Source organism: Lactuca virosa, chromosome 5 (genome assembly GCF_052849685.1).
Source record: "Lactuca virosa cultivar CGN04683 chromosome 5, Lactuca_virosa_CGN04683_v6, whole genome shotgun sequence".
Lineage (NCBI taxonomy): Eukaryota > Viridiplantae > Streptophyta > Magnoliopsida > Asterales > Asteraceae > Lactuca > Lactuca virosa.
In genome coordinates, this window is record NC_136430.1 from 172,952,581 (window position 1) to 172,970,332 (window position 17,752).

Below are 17,752 nucleotides of genomic sequence, written 5' to 3' on the forward strand. Positions count from 1 at the left end.
GTCATAAAATCCTTTTATAAACAATACAAAACAGAATATGAAATCTAGCTGGAAAATAAGAGATAATAACAAACATAAAATAAATCAATTCCAATATTCCCCATCAAGCTAAAGCTAGAGCATGAAGGTCACAAATGCCCAACTTGTCCAGAAGAAAACGAAGATGTTGGGAACCTAAACCTTTCGTGAACAAGTCAACAAGCTATAACTTGGTATCAACATGCATAGGTTAAACTTCCTTTGAATCCACTCTCTCACGGACAAAGTAACAATCCATCGTCACATGCTTAGTGCGTTCATGAAAGACAGGGTTATTAGCAATGTGACGGGCAGCTTGATTGTCACAAAAAGAGTAGTAGAACCATGTTGATCAACGCCTAATTCCTTTAACATCCAACGCATCCAAATGATTTCACTAACAGTGGTGGCCATTGCTCGGTATTTAGCTTTAACAGAAGATCGGGAAACCACATATTGTTTTTTAGAGTTCCAAGAGATTGGAGCTCATCCTAAAAGGAGAAGATAACCTGTCCGAGAACGCCTTGTCATGCGACATCCAAGCCAATCGGAGTCAGAGTAGCCCACAAGATCATTCCCACCTAATATCGGCAAAAGAATTGTTTGACCAGGAGAAACCTTGAGATAACGAAGAACACACAAAAGAGCATCAAGATGATGCTGTCTAGGATCAGCGACATGCTGGCTAAGAATGTTGACTGAGTAAGCTATGTCGGGCCTTGTTGCTCCCAAATAAAGGAGTCTCCCAATCAGTCGTTGATATTGGTTCGCATCAACCCTTTTGTTGCATGTGGGTAGCCCAAGAAAATACATGGTCTCCCCCGCACTTTGAATTTGTCACCTTTGGTTTCATTGCTTATGTAATATGTTAAACAACCAAAAAACTTTCATGTGTCCATAATCACATTTCTCGCCAAATAACACTTCATATGGAGTTTTGTTTGAAAGAGATGTATATGGTAACCGATTGATTAAGTAGGCAGCAGTCAATACACACTCTCCGCAAAATTTCTTTAGAAGACCAACCTCAAATCTTAAAGCACGGGCTATATCCAAAAGATCTCTGTGCTTGCACTCAACAACCCCATTTTGTTGGGGTGTGTGAGGACAAGTTGTTTCAAATAGAATGCCATGTTTTTTTGTGAAAATCGGCCATGACATGGGAAATGATCTCACCACCACCACCACTATCACTTCTTATTCTTTTGATTTGTTTCCCAAATTGATTTTCAACCATTTTATGAAAATTGATTAAACACCTACTATCATAATATTTGTTTTTGATCATGAAAATCCATACAGACCTACTAAAATCATCAACAATAGTTAGGAAATAATTGGCACCCGTGAGGGAAGGTATACATTATTTTCCCCAAACATCACAATGAATTAACTCAAAGCATTGACTTGTCTTTATTTGACTTAAAACAAAAGGAGACCTAATATATTTTTCCTTTGAGTAGGAATCACATACTTTATTCTTAAAACTAGAAGCAATGTTTTTAAGAAAATCTAATTTAACTAACTTTCCTTTTGAAGCATGGCCCAATCTTTTGTGCCATCTATCTATCGTGACATGCATAGCCTTTCTCCTTTCTTCGAAAATCCCCATATGATACAACCCCTTCGACAATCACATGCACCAATCAAGTTCCTTGACCGGAGACCCTACATAATCTAAAAATCCGGAAAAAAAGGTTATGGCACATTGAAGGTTTTTTGTTAACCGATTAACAAATAAAAGGTTGCAATTAAATTGAGGAACATGAAGGATTCCTTCAATTTTAATGCCACTCGGTAAGGTAATCTCCACTCCCTTCAACCGGTATGACATCTCCATTAGGAATCACAACATGCCTATCATATACATGTTTGGTTTTGTTGGAGAGAATGTCCGCCCTATAATTCGTATGTTTAGTTTCATCGGAATCAATGACCCAATCGTTTTCATCACCAAATCTCCATGTCATGTTAGCCACTAGCATGGTTTCTTCACCTTCCGGTTTAGTGGGTCCTCCAAAGTACTTCAAAAAAGCTTCATACTGATCTGTTGTAAGACCAGGGATAGGGTTGGTGTCAACACAAGCAACTTTTGGTTTTTCTTTGTCCACTTTTCCCTTGCCCGACCATCGATCTGGGTACATAGTACGTTGAAACACCCATCATGATTGTGACCATCTTTATCACAAAAGGTGCAACGTTGGGTATCGGCCTCTTTCTTTGTGAAAATCTAATTTAATTTGTTCTTATTCCAAGAGTTCTCGTCTTGTTTGTTGGGCACAAAGGTCTTGAGGGCAACTGCCTCTATGGTGGGTTTCTTATCTTTGGTGATGTTTCTTTAACGTCCGTCTTCAGCGACAAGGTGATAAGATGATCCTAGATTCAGTGTTGGTGAAGTGGCAAGTATTTGAGTTTTGATGACATTAAAGTCACCATCTAGGCCCATGAGAAATTCATACAACTTCTCCTTCTCCTGATGCTCAATGAGACGTCTCCCTATTATATAGGTGCACCCATTGAAAGTACACTTTGGTGTAGGGAAGGTGGATTGAATCTCATCCCATAATGATTGTACATTGGTGTAGTAGGAAGACACAGAGGTCCCGTCTTTCTGGGTGGTGGTGAGTTGGTTCTTTAGTTCATAAGCCTTAGGAGCACTTTCTTTTCCAAATCTTTCACGAAGATCCAACCATATTTCTGAAGCAGTGTTGGCGTATTTGACGATTGCTCTTATTTCTTTCTCCACGACTATAGTAAGCCATCCCTTTATCATTAAATCACATCTTATCCATGCCATATACTCCTTCGACGTCTTCTCTGGTTCCACAATGGTGTCGTCTATGAAGCCAATCTTGTTTTTGGCGAACAAGAAGTTCTCCATCTCTTGGACCTAATCCATGTAGTTTTGACTTGTTGACTTGCAACTGTCTAGGTGAATCATATGGGTGAATATAGTAAGGAGAGTCATGATATGGTGTGTTGTTGTTGTTACTATTCTTTTTAGAAGATTCATCATCGTCCGTTGCCATGGCGATGAAGGTTTAGGGTTTCGCAGAGTAGCTAGGTTTCTTGCTCTGATACCATGATAAATTCAATATCTTGTTGTATTATTCAAATATCATAAAATCCTTTTATAAACAGTACACAAAAGGATAGGAAATCTAGCTACAAAATAGGAGATAATAACAAACATGAAATAAATCAATTCCAATAAATAAAATAATCATACAATAATACTAGTAAAAAAACTATGTAATACATCAAAAGCTTATCTACAACATTGATCTTCCTTACACATTCCCTAATTGTTTTTTTAAACAACGCCCATATGCCAATTTCTCAGAAATTGAAGTATCTTCTTCTGAATCAGATCAACCCTTCAAAATCTATCATCGATGATGTGGGTTTATGCATCTTCAGTAGCAGTTTCGTAAGCCCCTAATTCTATCCACATGTCGCCACATCACACATCATCATCGATGTTATTAGGTGACAAACAAGAAGCTTTTGGTTAAATTAAAGGTTTTTATTGGAACAGAAGTAAACGGGGAATGGATTTGTTGTGTAACCTGATAATAGTTAGATGAGGTATGGGCGGTGGTGATGGTGTGTGTTATAGGAGGTGGTGTCTGTGTTGATGGAGAGATACCGATTTAGGGTGTGGGAGTGAAGGGACACTGTAGGCTTCGTAGGATACAGGGGTGGGTTGATTTATTTTTTATTTTTTATTAATAAACATGGTAAACAAATGAAAAAAATGGAAAAAGGAAATTAAAAGGGTAAAATAGACATTTCAACTTTCCCAGGGACCAATTCTATAAGAAAACCTGCTCAAAAGGACCATGTAGCCAAAATTGTTGAGGTTTGGACCAAAACCCATAAAAAATGCAAACCACATGGACCATTTTTACAGTTTTGTCAATTTACTAATATATATATATATATATATATATATATATATATATATATATATATATATATATATATATATATATATATATATAATGAAGTTCAACAACGAAATCCTTTTAAAGGAAACGAACCAAGAAATTGATTACTTTTTATGATGAATTTCTTTCATTCCTAGCAATTAAAGGAAAGAACCAACATATTAATTACAAAATTATTGTTCGATTATTGAGATTAAGAACTTATAATTTGGAGTAAAATTAAAAAAAAATCATATGCATCTGGTTGATGCATTGTTTTTTTAAATAGATCCATTATGCGATATTATGTTGTTTTTTAGTTTTGTTAAGAAGGATAATATTGATGCCAACAATATTAGTCGTAAGATTCAAATTATGTGTGTATTTGTTTGAATACAAACATTCAACAAGATCTTTGTATTCAAATTCATCAGCACTTGCAACATTTGCCACATCAGATCGTACCCCCTTTATCAGTCTGCATTCAAATTTATATCACAATGTAAGTAATTGGTAACTAAAACAGTTCAAACTTTAAAGAGTCTGAATTAGTTAAAGAGAAATCATGAAACTTACTTGTTAACTTCACTATGAGAAGACTATAATTTGACTAAGTGGGCCATTAGTTCTTTTGCAACACCTACATCCACATTCTTTACAAAACAATATCAACTTAAAAGTATTTTTTTAAAACAATACTGGCAGTTGAATAAGTATTATAAAAATTTAAAAACCTCGTAATCGTATCGAGTGTAATAATGGCGTCCGAATTTGGCCCATTGTTGCTTCACAATGTCTTCAATAGTGACAAGTTTCCACTAGTGAGGTTGTCTTTGTTTTTATAATAAAGATTAGACATCTAAGTTAAAACAACCCATATTCCATCCTTTTCACGTATATGGTTCAATCCTATAACAAAATAGAATTAAAAGTGAAAGATTCTTGAAATTTTATATTTAGTTATTTATTTTGGAAAATTTTACTAGTTCCGAAACTTTCTTCACCACAAATAGAACACGGTCCAACATCCATCATGTTTGTGAAAATTTCCTTTGTGTTTATAGTTTTCTAGAGAAGGAAAACGATTACCCATTATGGTGCACAAAAAGCTCAGGCATGTTTCAACGTGAAATCCATTGGTAGCTTTATTGCAACAACTATCACATTGAGATAAGCATACTTCAATGTGAAATATTTACATGGAAACCATAGTCCTGTTCGTCAAACCATGTACCAAATCAGCCACCATTGCTAAGTTGCAGAACATAGAAGCTAATGTGATATACATCCCAATCAATGACACATGTTCACTGTGTTGGATAATTCAGAATTTTAGGATAGTTTTTAGTCAAGGATAAAATAGGAAACTCACCATTTAAATAAGATTTTGAATTAGAAAATGATTCCAATACTTTTAGTATTTATAAGATAGTTGTTTAATGTTTTTAATTATGTCTTTTAGCTTTAAATAAACAATAACCTTGCAGCCAAAATATTCTAATAGAATCAAGTAAATTGATTGTTTTATAAATTTCATTCTCATCCCTTTTTAGGAATTTCCCAATTTCCCAATTTTACTTTAGTCTTAAATTTCAGACATCAATAATTTTCATCATTGTTGCGACAACAAATGGAAGAAAAGAAGAATAACAACTCCATAAAAATATGAATATGCACTAAATATTATTTTTGAAAAAATATTTTTTAAATATTATTCGAAATATAAGTAAATAATTTTGCTAATCTAAAAAATTATATATATATATATATATATATATATATATATATATATATATATATATAAGATATATATAGTTATTTTTTAAGAATGAATATGTATATGCCTATACTTACTTTTATGCATATGCATATGCATATTCAAGGTTGTAGAACTCGCTACTCGGTAGCTGCTCGGCCGACTACGAAGTAGCGAGTACTCGGGGAGTACTCGGATTCGGTATTTCATGTAGAAATATTTTTAGGAAAATTATATATGTCAAAATCATAAGTTAAAATCATAATTTGATTGAAATACCTAACAAAATTAGATACATGTGAATACATAAAAACTGAAATACACACGAATGTCTCACTTCATAAATAATTACTGAAAATTTAAGATATATATATGTAGTAATAATCACATGTGTGTGTTAAATAATAAATCATTAAGTGTATTATACATATGAATCTTGAAATTCTTGATTTTTTTCTCTTTTTATGACAATTTTGACCCTTTGACCGATTTTGACCGAGTTGGCCGAGTTTGACCGAATAAGACCGAGTAGGCCCGAGTTAGAGAGAGGTTGACCGATTTTTGACCAATTTTTGAACGAGTTTGACTTAATCCGAGTTTTTTTGCCGAGTTCACATTACTCTCCTCGGTGGAGGGCCGATTCCGAGTAATCGGCCGAGTAGGCCGAGTTTTGCAACACTGTGCATATTCATATGCATATACTTATTCTTATGCATATGCATATTCATATGCATATATTTATGAATATACATATGCATATACTTATTCTTATGCATATGCATATGCTTATTCATATGCGTATGAATATACATATGTCATATACTTATTCTTTTGCATATGTATATGCATATACATAAGCATAATCATATGTATTTAATTGACTTATGAATAATTTATTCGTATGCATATGCATATACTTATGAATATGCATATGTCATATACTTATTCTTATGCATATGCATATACATAAACATAATCATATATATTTAATTGTCTTATGCATATACTTATTCATATGCATATGCATATGTATATGCATATGCATTTGCATATGCCATATACTTATTTTTATGCATGTACATATACATAACAATAATCATTTCTATTTAGTTTCCATATGCATATAATTATTCTTATCCATATTCATATTCATATACTTATTTATATGCATATACTTATAAGTATATTCATATGCATATGCATATGCATGTTGTTATTCTTATGCATATTCATGTACTTATTCATATGCATATGCATATACTTATTTATATGCTTATAAATATACTTATTCCTATGAATATATATATATATATATATATATATATATATATATATATATGTGTGTGTGTGTGTGTGTGTGTTAATACTTATTCATATGTATATGCATATACGTTTTCTTATGAATATGCATATACTTATTCATATACATATGAATATGCATGTCATATACTTATTTTTATGCATATGGATATGCATAATATGTATATGTACACATTTATATACATCATATGCATATGTATACATTTATATGCATATATGCATATTAATATACACATATATAAAAAAAACAACAAAAAATAGCATAAAAATGACAACCACAATAACATCAAAAAACAAAAACAGTTTAAAAAACAGTATAAAAAAACAACCACGAAAAAAAAATGCATCAACAGCAAAAACAACATCAAGAAACAACAATAACATGAAAAAGAACATCAAAGAACGGCAAGGACAACAAAAACCACACCATAAAAACAACATCAACAAAAAATAGCAACAACAACAATAAAACAACTTAACCTAGAAAACAACAAAAATCAGCAAAAAATGATAGTTATAAACATTTTAATTATACTTACTTCTCATGTAAACCCCTCATTCTCAACAACTATGAAAAAGTAAACTTATCCGAAAAAGTTGTAAGTAGAAGTAATATTGTATCCCATCTTAACAAGTACTTATAAACCAGCTTCTAGTGGTGTATGAGAACGTATTTGTATCCTTGTCTCCTATAAACCGATGTTTATTTAAGCATGACCCTAATTCTGCTGACTTCGGAATACTGATAGAGATGATATATTCTAATTATCAATATCCAATGGGGATCTTTAGGAATTTCTTAATAAAATAATATAGGTCCATTATGATAATAATCACAAATTAGTTTTTTTCCTTGTACTAGTACTATTCTGATGATAATAAAATAACGTTGGTACATTCAGATGCACCTCAAATAACTGTGCATCTAATATAGATGCATGGTGAATTTTGTGTTTTATCCAAAATTAAAATATTAAACTCAATTATAATATAATTTGTTGTAAATTGAGTTACGATAATGTGAAAAAAAAACATCTTATAGTATGATTTTGAAGGAATCTGTGAAACAAATGGGAAAAAAAGAAAAACAATGCATCAACATTTTTTATTATTTTTTTAATTTTTTTAATTTTTTTTAACAAAGCTTTATTTCACAGTAATTTGAGTTAATATTAACTTAAAACAAAATCAATTCATCTGATCGATTAAATTTAAACAACATCGGTTATCATATTTGAATTAAATCTCTCGCGAATTCATTTTCATTTAATTGTACAAACACTCAATTCATTGGTTCGGTCCCTCAAGATGGTTCGATATTGATCCAGCCTCTCTCTCTCTCTATAAAGTCTCAAACTAAATTTTGTTTACAAAAAAGCACAGAAAACCGGCTAAAATTTTGAAAAAACCATGTTTGGCCGGTTTCGCAGATTTAGCTAGTATTATGTCATTTTTCGTTAGTTATTTCAAAATAGCGGGACTTTTCTGAAAAATACCCAACAAGCAAAATATTACGATTTTTCTGAAAATTACTAAGAAATTAATGAATATTATTATTAACAAATCTTATATATATATATATATATATATATATATATATATATATATATATATATATATATATATATATAGAGAGAGAGAGAGAGAGAGAGAGAGATATGTTCAAATGTTTTTGACAATTATTGTGTGCCTGTATGCACCAATCAGAATTCAGGAAATAATAAATCATTAAATAAATCATTTAAGGGTATTATAGTAATCTTGACATATTTAAATATGGTAGATAATTAATATATTTATCATCCCTTTAAATATGGGATATCAAAGTCAAACCCAAAAAACCCTACGCTTGAAAATTACAATTGCCGTCAATCCCTTCACCCATTTTCCATTCTCTCCGGCTTTCACCCAACACCGATCGACTCCGCCATCACCGTCGAACGCTACCACCGATCAAGAATATAGGCATGCTTTCTTTCTCTACAGTTCATAGCACATGGAATTTGACTATGGTTTTTCTCTCTTCCAGTTATTTCTGTTGATTGTGATGATATAGCGATGAATCCATTTCATGTCGTGTGGATGAATCTGACCCCTTTTATGAACGATTGAATGAGTTTGAATTTGACAAGTGATTTCAATTATATTAATTTGAAACTGCAGTTGGGAATGCGGTTGTACAAAGGAGAAGACAACATGTTGTTTCACTAGCGAAAGAAAGAAGAGAAGCGATGTTCAGAACCAAGCGATAATGTACGGAAGGAGTTATCAAACTCCATGGATGTTTCCATCAATGGTGACATGATGATTGGTAAGACTCTCACTAATTTTTTTTGAAGAAACTGAAGAAGCACACAAAGTGTTCGATAAAATGCATAGTTGAAATCTAGGTATTTGTAACTAGAAAACAAAAGATTGTTTATGTGATGTAGTAACTTGTGCTTAATTGTAGAAATTATTTACCTCAATCCTGAAAATATATTTTACATTCAATTGCTTTTTGATTTTGATTTTGGAACACAATTATCAGTTTTTTAACCAACATATATATATATATATATATATATATATATATATATATATATATATATATATGTTTATGCATTCTATGTATTCTGCCAGAATGTATTCTATGTATTCTATCATATTCTGTATATTCTGTTAGAATATATAAAGTCATAGAAATTGCAAGTAACATGAAAGGATAAAAACCATGGTTAGATATCTGTTATTCATTTGATTGTTAATAAATTGAGAGGATAAAAATCTATTAATTTTTTTTATTCATGTCTTCAGATTATGGTTTTGGTTAATTATTTATATGTTGATAATAAATTCTGCTAGAATTTTACTGTTTTATTTTGATAAAATTTTAATATTTATATGTTGATAATGTATTCTAACAGAATTTTACTGTTGCATTCTAACAGAATTTGTGATAGAAATGGCTTGAAGAACTAATGGGAAAGGCTTGAAGAATGAATTAAAGAATGATCACACTCAATGTTTAAGAATGTTGTTATTTTTTAAAAATTACACTTGTTATTCTTTCAGAATGTTGTTATTATTCAAAGAATCACAATTAATTATTTGGTATATTATTAGTTCAAGAATCTATTTTGTGTATTTTTTTCGGAATGTATTTAGTAGTTTATGATTGGCATTATGTTATTCTGACAGAATATGCTAGAATGTTGTTATTTTTCAACCTCGGATTCCAGAACTTTGTTATTATTCAATAATATTCTAATAGAATAAAATTCTGAAAGAGTATCATTCTAACTAAAAAATATTCTGATAGAATAAATTGGTTATGTTTACAAATTATGTTAGAATTAAAATTGAATTAATTAAAAAACTCATATTTTAAAAATTAGGAGAATTAATTATCCAAAAATATCCGAAAATCTCCTTTTATAATTGTAGTTAATTGTCCAAAATACCCTTTTGCTAAAATTTGTGTGATTATATGGTACATGCTATCCCATTGTAATATCATACACTCTCAAATCATGTCCATTGATGAATTCCATCCGTTGGTCCAGATTTGTGCATTTTGGCACACAATAGTTAGTAAAAATAAAATAACCTAAGCCTATATATATATATATATATATATATATATATATATATATATATATATATATATATATATATATATTATAAACAAAGGAAATACATTTGTTGATAATTTCTAGGAATAGAATGATGGTCTAAGTACTCTTTTATTGTTTGTTGATCACTTCAAACTCTTTGTGTTCCCCATATGCATCATTGTGGGTGTCATGGTGAGATGTACTATGTACGTTTCTCTAATTAAATACAAGAGTTGATAATACTTACTAATAATCAAATTAACTAATAAACAGTCAATAAGCGTCTACTCTATATTGTGTGACGCTATACGATCACATGTTATTAGAAAATATCATTACACAATGATTCTTGAACATATAGATCTTTCATAATGTTATTTAACATAAGTACCACCTAACCTCCATACATTACTTGGAAACAACCATCGAATTACACACATCCAACAATAATGAAAAGTGAACATTGAATGACAATTGAAATAGATAATCACCATTCATATGTTTAAATGTAATCTGTCATTCACGGTCCGCGTTTCATATTTGATAGATGTGTGTTAGCCGATGGTTGTTATCATGTGAGGTATGGATGTTGGGTGGTAAATAGGTTAAAGAACATAAGAGGAACACCACCATTAGATGAACACTCGCATAGTACATCTCACCATGACACCCACAACGATGCATAGGAGGAACATAGAGAGTTTGAAGTGGTCAGCAAACAATAGAAGAGTACTTAGTCCACCATTATATTCCTAGAAATTAGCAACAAATGTATTCCCTTTATTTAAATAAAATTATTTGTTATCTTTATAAATGATTTGTTAATAATAATAGAGAAAATGACAAAATTAGCCAAATATACTAATTACTTTGTGGAAAATAGCCAAAAAAAATTGAAGTTGCAAAATTGGCCATACAAATCGCAGATGGGAATGGTCCATCAGCGATTTTCACATCCCATCTGCGAATGTACAAGTGGCTAAAGCACAGTTGTGATTTAGCCACTTGTACATTCAAAGGTGTGGTATTTTTTTAATTTTTTTGTATATATATATAGGGCATTACCAAGCTAAAATCGCAGATGGACTGTCTCCATATGCGATTTCCTCTCTCTTTCATCTGCGAAATTATGTTTTTTTTTTATTTTTTTTGTTTTGACTATGAAATCAATGGGTTTGACTATGAAATAACCTTATTATATATATAAACTTTTGTAGAAAATTATCATTTTACTTCTTATTTCTTTAGGAAATTTCTTTAAAATCTCTCTAAAAAAATGATTGAATATTTGGTATGTCTTGTAACCGGTGGGAGATGGCAAGTTATTGAAACAAATCCGGAATACGTATGTCCACATGGAGGTATTTCTGAATTCGCTTTGATATTTTCTGAGTATATTAGTTATAGTGATTTTGTATCTTTGGTAAGAAGCAAAATTGGTTTGTTAGACAAATATAGAATTAGTCTTCGTTTCCATCATCCTGAATTAAATTATTATATAGCCATAGTTGAAGACATGGATGTTAGAATGTAGAAAAATGTAATCAAATGTAGTGGAGGAAGGGCTGTGAAAGTGTTTGTGGTGGTTGATGAAGGAGATGAGGTTAATGAGGCTGGTCAGAGTGGAAATCAGTCGGTTGGTAATTTATGCGACTATAAAGGGAGCAACGATCTGATAGGTACTTTCAATACTCCTAGTGTACCTCAATTTCACAGTGTTGCTGAAAATGTTAATTTTAGTTATTCACCTATTCACTATGTGGATCATGAGAATTACAAGTATGTTGGTGATGATGATGTTGATACATATCTTAATGACGTGGGTGGTCGTTGTGTTGATGTTCCCGAACAAGAAGTTAAAGTTATGAATAGGCGTGTAGTAGATAAAAGTAAAAAGAAAAAAATTATGCGTCAAAAAGATGAAAAAAGCATGTTTACGAGGATTATGTTGATGTTACTGATGTAGGTTTAGATATAACCGACTTAGAAAGCAATTCAGATGGAGATGAGTTGGGTGATGAAGTTAAAGCTAAGTATCCTGATAGCCTTTTTTACAGTATGCCCCCTCTACCAGCATGCCTAGTTGATATTAATGAAGATATCCCAACGCAGATGGTAGACATCAATCTTCAAAAGATTGAATGTGAGAGTATATTTAAGAACAAAGAACTTTTAAAGCAAGCTATTGGTATAAAATGTCTTCGAGAAGGTTTTCAGACGAGGACAAGTAGATCCACCAAATCAAGATATGAGGTTGTGTGTGTTTCGAAAAGTTGTTCTTGGTTACTAAGAACAAAAGCAATTAAAAATTCTGATGGACTTTTCCAAGAGAATAAATTTGTTGATGTACACACATGTTCTTCAACAATTTTCAACCTAATCATCGACAAGCAAACAAATATGTTTTGGGTGAATATCTTGCTGATGTTTTGGCTGAAGATTATAGTAGAGTTTATCGGGGAAAAGATATTATTAATGATATGAATGCTCAATTGAATATCAATATCTCATACCATCAGGCATGGCGTGCGAAGCAATATGCATTGTTGTTGTTAAGGGTACGAAAGAGGATTCTTTTACCAAACTTCCGGCTTATTTCCACAATTTGGTCAAACATAATCCAGGTACGGTGACACATATTAAACAGATGGTGATGATCGCTTTGAGTTTTTGTACGTCACACTTGGTTGTTCGGTTAGTATTGTAATATTTTATTATTTTTTTCATTTTTATTTTGGTGTATTTGAATAGATATACAATGTATTGTAGGTACGCGCTTTTGTAAATTTTTGTAAACCGACCCTTGTAGTAGATGGAGCGCACCTAAAGGGCGAGTTCAAAGGTACCATGTTACTTGGAGTTACTAAGGACGAACAAAACCAAATATTACCGGTTGCATATGGTATATGCAAAAATGAGTGTACAGATCCTTGGACATGGTTTTTTCAAAAACTACGTGATTGCATACGCATTATGCAGGAGCTTACAATTATATCTGATAGGTCTCCATCTATAGCAACATCCGTTGCCAATATTTTTCCTCACGCTCATCACGCAATATGTGGTGTCCATTTGTATTTCAACATAGTATCTAGATTCGGGAAGAGTAACACAGTTAAAGGAATTTTTTGGGAGGCTTGTAGGGCGTACACAGTTGATGCTTTTGACGCTGCCATGGAAGTTATGAAAAAGACAAAAGAACCAGTATGGGAGTACTTAAAAAGTATAAATCCAGAAACTTGGTCTAGGGCATATTTTAGAGGGAACTGATACAATCTTATGCCGTCCAACAGTGCGGAGTCTATAAATGCATTATCTAGACACACACGTAAGGTGCCGATACTTATGTTGATCGATTTTTTTTGTGCAACAATGCAACAGTGGTGGTTTCAAAGACGTAACTTTGAAGGTATTAAGTTAATTTTTAATATTAATGTTTTATTAAATGTTATTGATCTTAACTTCTTCATTTTGTCTGTTTTTTAAGCAGAAGCAACAACAACACTCACCCCTTAGGCCGATGATATTGTAAAAGAAAAGAAAAAAACTTTTAGTAAGTGGGATGTTCGCATGATCTCAAACACGAAATGCGAGGTCAAAAAGGGGGCACAAAACGTGATTGTTGATTTCCAACAAATGACATGTACATGTAGGTATTGGCAACTTGATGGGATACCTTGTGGTCATGTCATAAGATGTTTAACAGTGAACAATTACCAAGACTGCTCGAGGTATGCATTAAATGATTACTTTACCGAAACACTGAGGAAAACGTATGAGGAATCAATAAACCCTTTGCCAAAGCCATCCGAATGGGATATCCCCGATGATTTGATGATTGTTAAGCCACCTATAAAGGATAAACGTCAGCCAGGCAGGCCAAGAAACACAGACCGCATTCCATCCCAAGACGAGGGTCCAATTAGAAAAGAGTGTTCTACATGTCGTCAACGAGGACATACGAGAAACAATTGTACTAGAAGGGCGTCCGATAGTGGAGCACATCGCATGGCAATTTCTACTGCAGAAATGGCATTTAATATTGGTGGTTCAGCGAGTGGCTCACAAAGCTATGACGCTGATTTTGATATAAAAAAAACTTGAAATGAAGAGTTGTTAACTTATTATGTATTGTAATTTTTGTATTAAATCTTACAAGACATTGTTATGCTTTCATATTTTAGTTTAGTTTGCAGATTATAACAATTAATGAAGCTTTTATATTATAATATTTAGTTTGCAGATTATAACAATTACAAGATTTTATTTAAAAAAAAACAACAAACGATCCTTTTGCACCGTAAGGTGTATCATGATAACGTTACAACATTTTTGTAACTAATTTTTAAACTCAGGGAACTGCAATGGGTACTTCTCTTTCTCGATTGTTATATATTCATCCCTAATTCTCATTTTATCTTCTAAACGATCCTTTTGCACCCTATGTTGTATCAACTGCTCGTCCTTCTCAGCAAGCCATTTTTCAGTCGTTCTGATTGCTTTCTTAGTCTTTTTATCCATTCTTCATGCTCTTTGATTTTGTTTTTATTGAGGTCTATCCATTCTTGAGCTTCTTTGCATTCCGATGCAATATCATTACCACGTTGAGTGAGAAGTCGGGATGACTCTTTGTCCTGTTCTTGTTGTTCTTCAGCCTTCTTCAATTCTTCCAAATTTTCATCTGACATATATGGGCCGGCTGAAGAGGGTGTAAAAAAAGGGTCGACTTAATCACAGTAGTAACAATCTACTTCGTTGCATGAGCAAACTTCGAAATTTTGTGAGGAACTCATAATAAAATCGAGATTATAATAAACTGGTGCTATAAGTGGTATTTATACATACTAGTCCAAATACAACCATTTTGTAGTCAGAGTTGTAATTCATAGTCGAACTTTGAAATGACTACACATTAATGACAAGTCACTGTAGTAACCTGCAAATCGTAGTCAAACTCTGAAGTGACAAGACATAAATGACTGTTTGACATGATAAGTCACTGCAGTAACCTGCAAATCATTGTCCAAATGCAACCATTTCATAGTCAAAGTTGTAATTCATATTCCTGTATTTATTAATATAAATAGATGTTTAAGATCTACAAACCAAACACCCATATCAACTAAACGAAACCAACTCCCATATTTAGAAATGTCGTCGAATGCAACAAATTCTTCAAATGAAGTACCTGGTTCCAATTCTGAACGACCATGGACGAGAAACGAGGTGTTGGTTCTAACACGATGCTGGCTAAGTGTTAAGGAGGGTGTACCGTTACTTGCTCCCCCGCATTGCCTAGTAGTTGATGAATAGACCCGCATAACAGCTTTGTTCAACCATGAGATGGGAGAAGGACAACAACGACAACAATCAGATGTTGTTAGTAAATGGATAGATGTAAAGGAAGAAATCACATGGTTCAATCGAGCGTGTAATTATGCGAAAAGTACCAAACTTCGTTGTCGGGACGAAGAAGAGTTCTTGGAACTTGTTACAGATTTTTACATCTGTGAGCGTGAAGGCAGAGACTTCGAATATGAGGAAGTTTGGAAGGTTGTTAAAAATAATCAGTATTTCATGTAGACCGCTCTATTTTCCGTTAAAAATAACCCATGGACTTGTTTTTTATTTTAATGCTTTGTTTGTAGTAATGTTACAAGTTTAATGTTTCATGTAATGGTTGTTAGTTTAATAGTTTAAGTTTAATTCGTTGTTTTTAGTAATGTTTGTAATGTTTTAAGTTTAATGGTTCATGGAATTGTTGTTAGTAATGTATTGTAATGTATCGTGAAAACTAATACAATGAGCATTTATTAATTAAAATTAAACATAGGAGGTACATCCAATACATACGTAATACATGAAAATAACCTAGTACACACCTAATAAATTGAAATAGATATTAAATAAACGGGGTATATTTCAAAATATTCCTAGGGGCTTCAAACTGGAATTCCAACCCGTCACTTAATGACTTGTATTCCTCCTTAGCAGGTTCCAAGATGACCTCCTCAGTAGCATTTAAACGGGTATCGTCAATTTTGGTATAAAGATCGTTGAATAATAGAACTTAAGTTTTCATTTCATACCATCTTGCTAAGATGTCCAGTTCGTCATGATCGTTTGCTGTAGTCATTCGGTTTTCAGTGTTAAAGATATTGGTTAAACGAGTCTAAAACATAGGATCGTTCAACTTGCTGGTCTCGTACACATGAATATATGCACGTGTAAGAACCAAGAACTCCTCATTGCTCCATGCTATAGAACTCATTTTTAGTGAAATAAAGAGAGTAAAATTTCAAAAATAATATATGAATAACTGTAACATCGTTTAGTAAACTGTTTTTTTAACTTAATGTCAATTTATAGTATTTTATACACAATATCGTAGTCCAATCTTCTAATTTGTCTGCAATTCATAGTCCAACTTAACTGAAGAACGCAGTGTACTAACTGAGAACACAACAGATCACTGTTCGAGTTGACAAGTCATTGCATCGAATGACAACACAATACACTACTACTTGAGTTGACAAACCATTGCACCGGGAAAATAAGGAGTCAGTATAAATAGTTGTTCATATCCATTTTAATTGTATCGCATTACTTTTCCCCTTGCAACTATGGACTCACCTGTACCACAAAGATGGAGCAACGAAGAGGAGATCGCTTTGGTTCAAGTTTGGATCGTAACTGTAGAGGAGGATTTTCCACCAGGTCTGGCACAAGTTCGCGCTGGATCATTTTGGTCTCGTGTCTATCATTTGTTTCACCATCAAATGGGGCGTACTCAATATCGAAGAAGAAGAGATGTCAGAGCGAAGTTTCTGGATTTGAAAAGAAAGGTCAAGCATTTTCAACGTATTTATAACGAGCTTGATAATGAACATGCGAATATGGATGAAGACATTCTCATATAGGTGGCTTTGGAATTATACCGTTTCGAATCTGATGGTAGAGAGTTTACCCACGGAGATGCATGGAATCTTTTAAAGAATGTCCCTCACTTTTAATATGCATGTTGGTTAAGTTATTTGTTTTTTGTTAGTTACGTTGCTTGTTGTTGTACGTGTGTTTTGTGAGTAGTTAATAAATCTCCCTTACTTTTAATGTATGTTGTTTCCTCAATCGCA

At 32.4% G+C, this 17,752-nt stretch overlaps 1 protein-coding gene and 1 pseudogene across 1 annotated transcript; both read right to left on the minus strand.

Annotated features, from left to right (window-relative positions):
• Positions 1 to 2,356: 2,356 nt before the first annotated feature.
• Positions 2,357 to 2,899, minus strand: LOC145112039 (uncharacterized). Its single transcript, XM_079048250.1, has one exon. The coding sequence runs from the start codon at positions 2,897 to 2,899 to the stop codon at positions 2,357 to 2,359; it is 543 nt and encodes a 180-aa protein (XP_078904376.1).
• Positions 2,900 to 4,241: 1,342 nt separating this feature from the next.
• On the minus strand, positions 4,242 to 4,982 carry LOC145112040 (phosphoglucomutase, cytoplasmic-like; annotated as a pseudogene).
• Positions 4,983 to 17,752: the final 12,770 nt, after the last annotated feature.

Coding starts and splice junctions, on each gene's coding strand:
- LOC145112039 (XM_079048250.1), bottom strand. CDS start 2,899: ATGGAGAACTTCTTGTTCGCCAAAAACAAGATTGGCTTCATAGACGAC.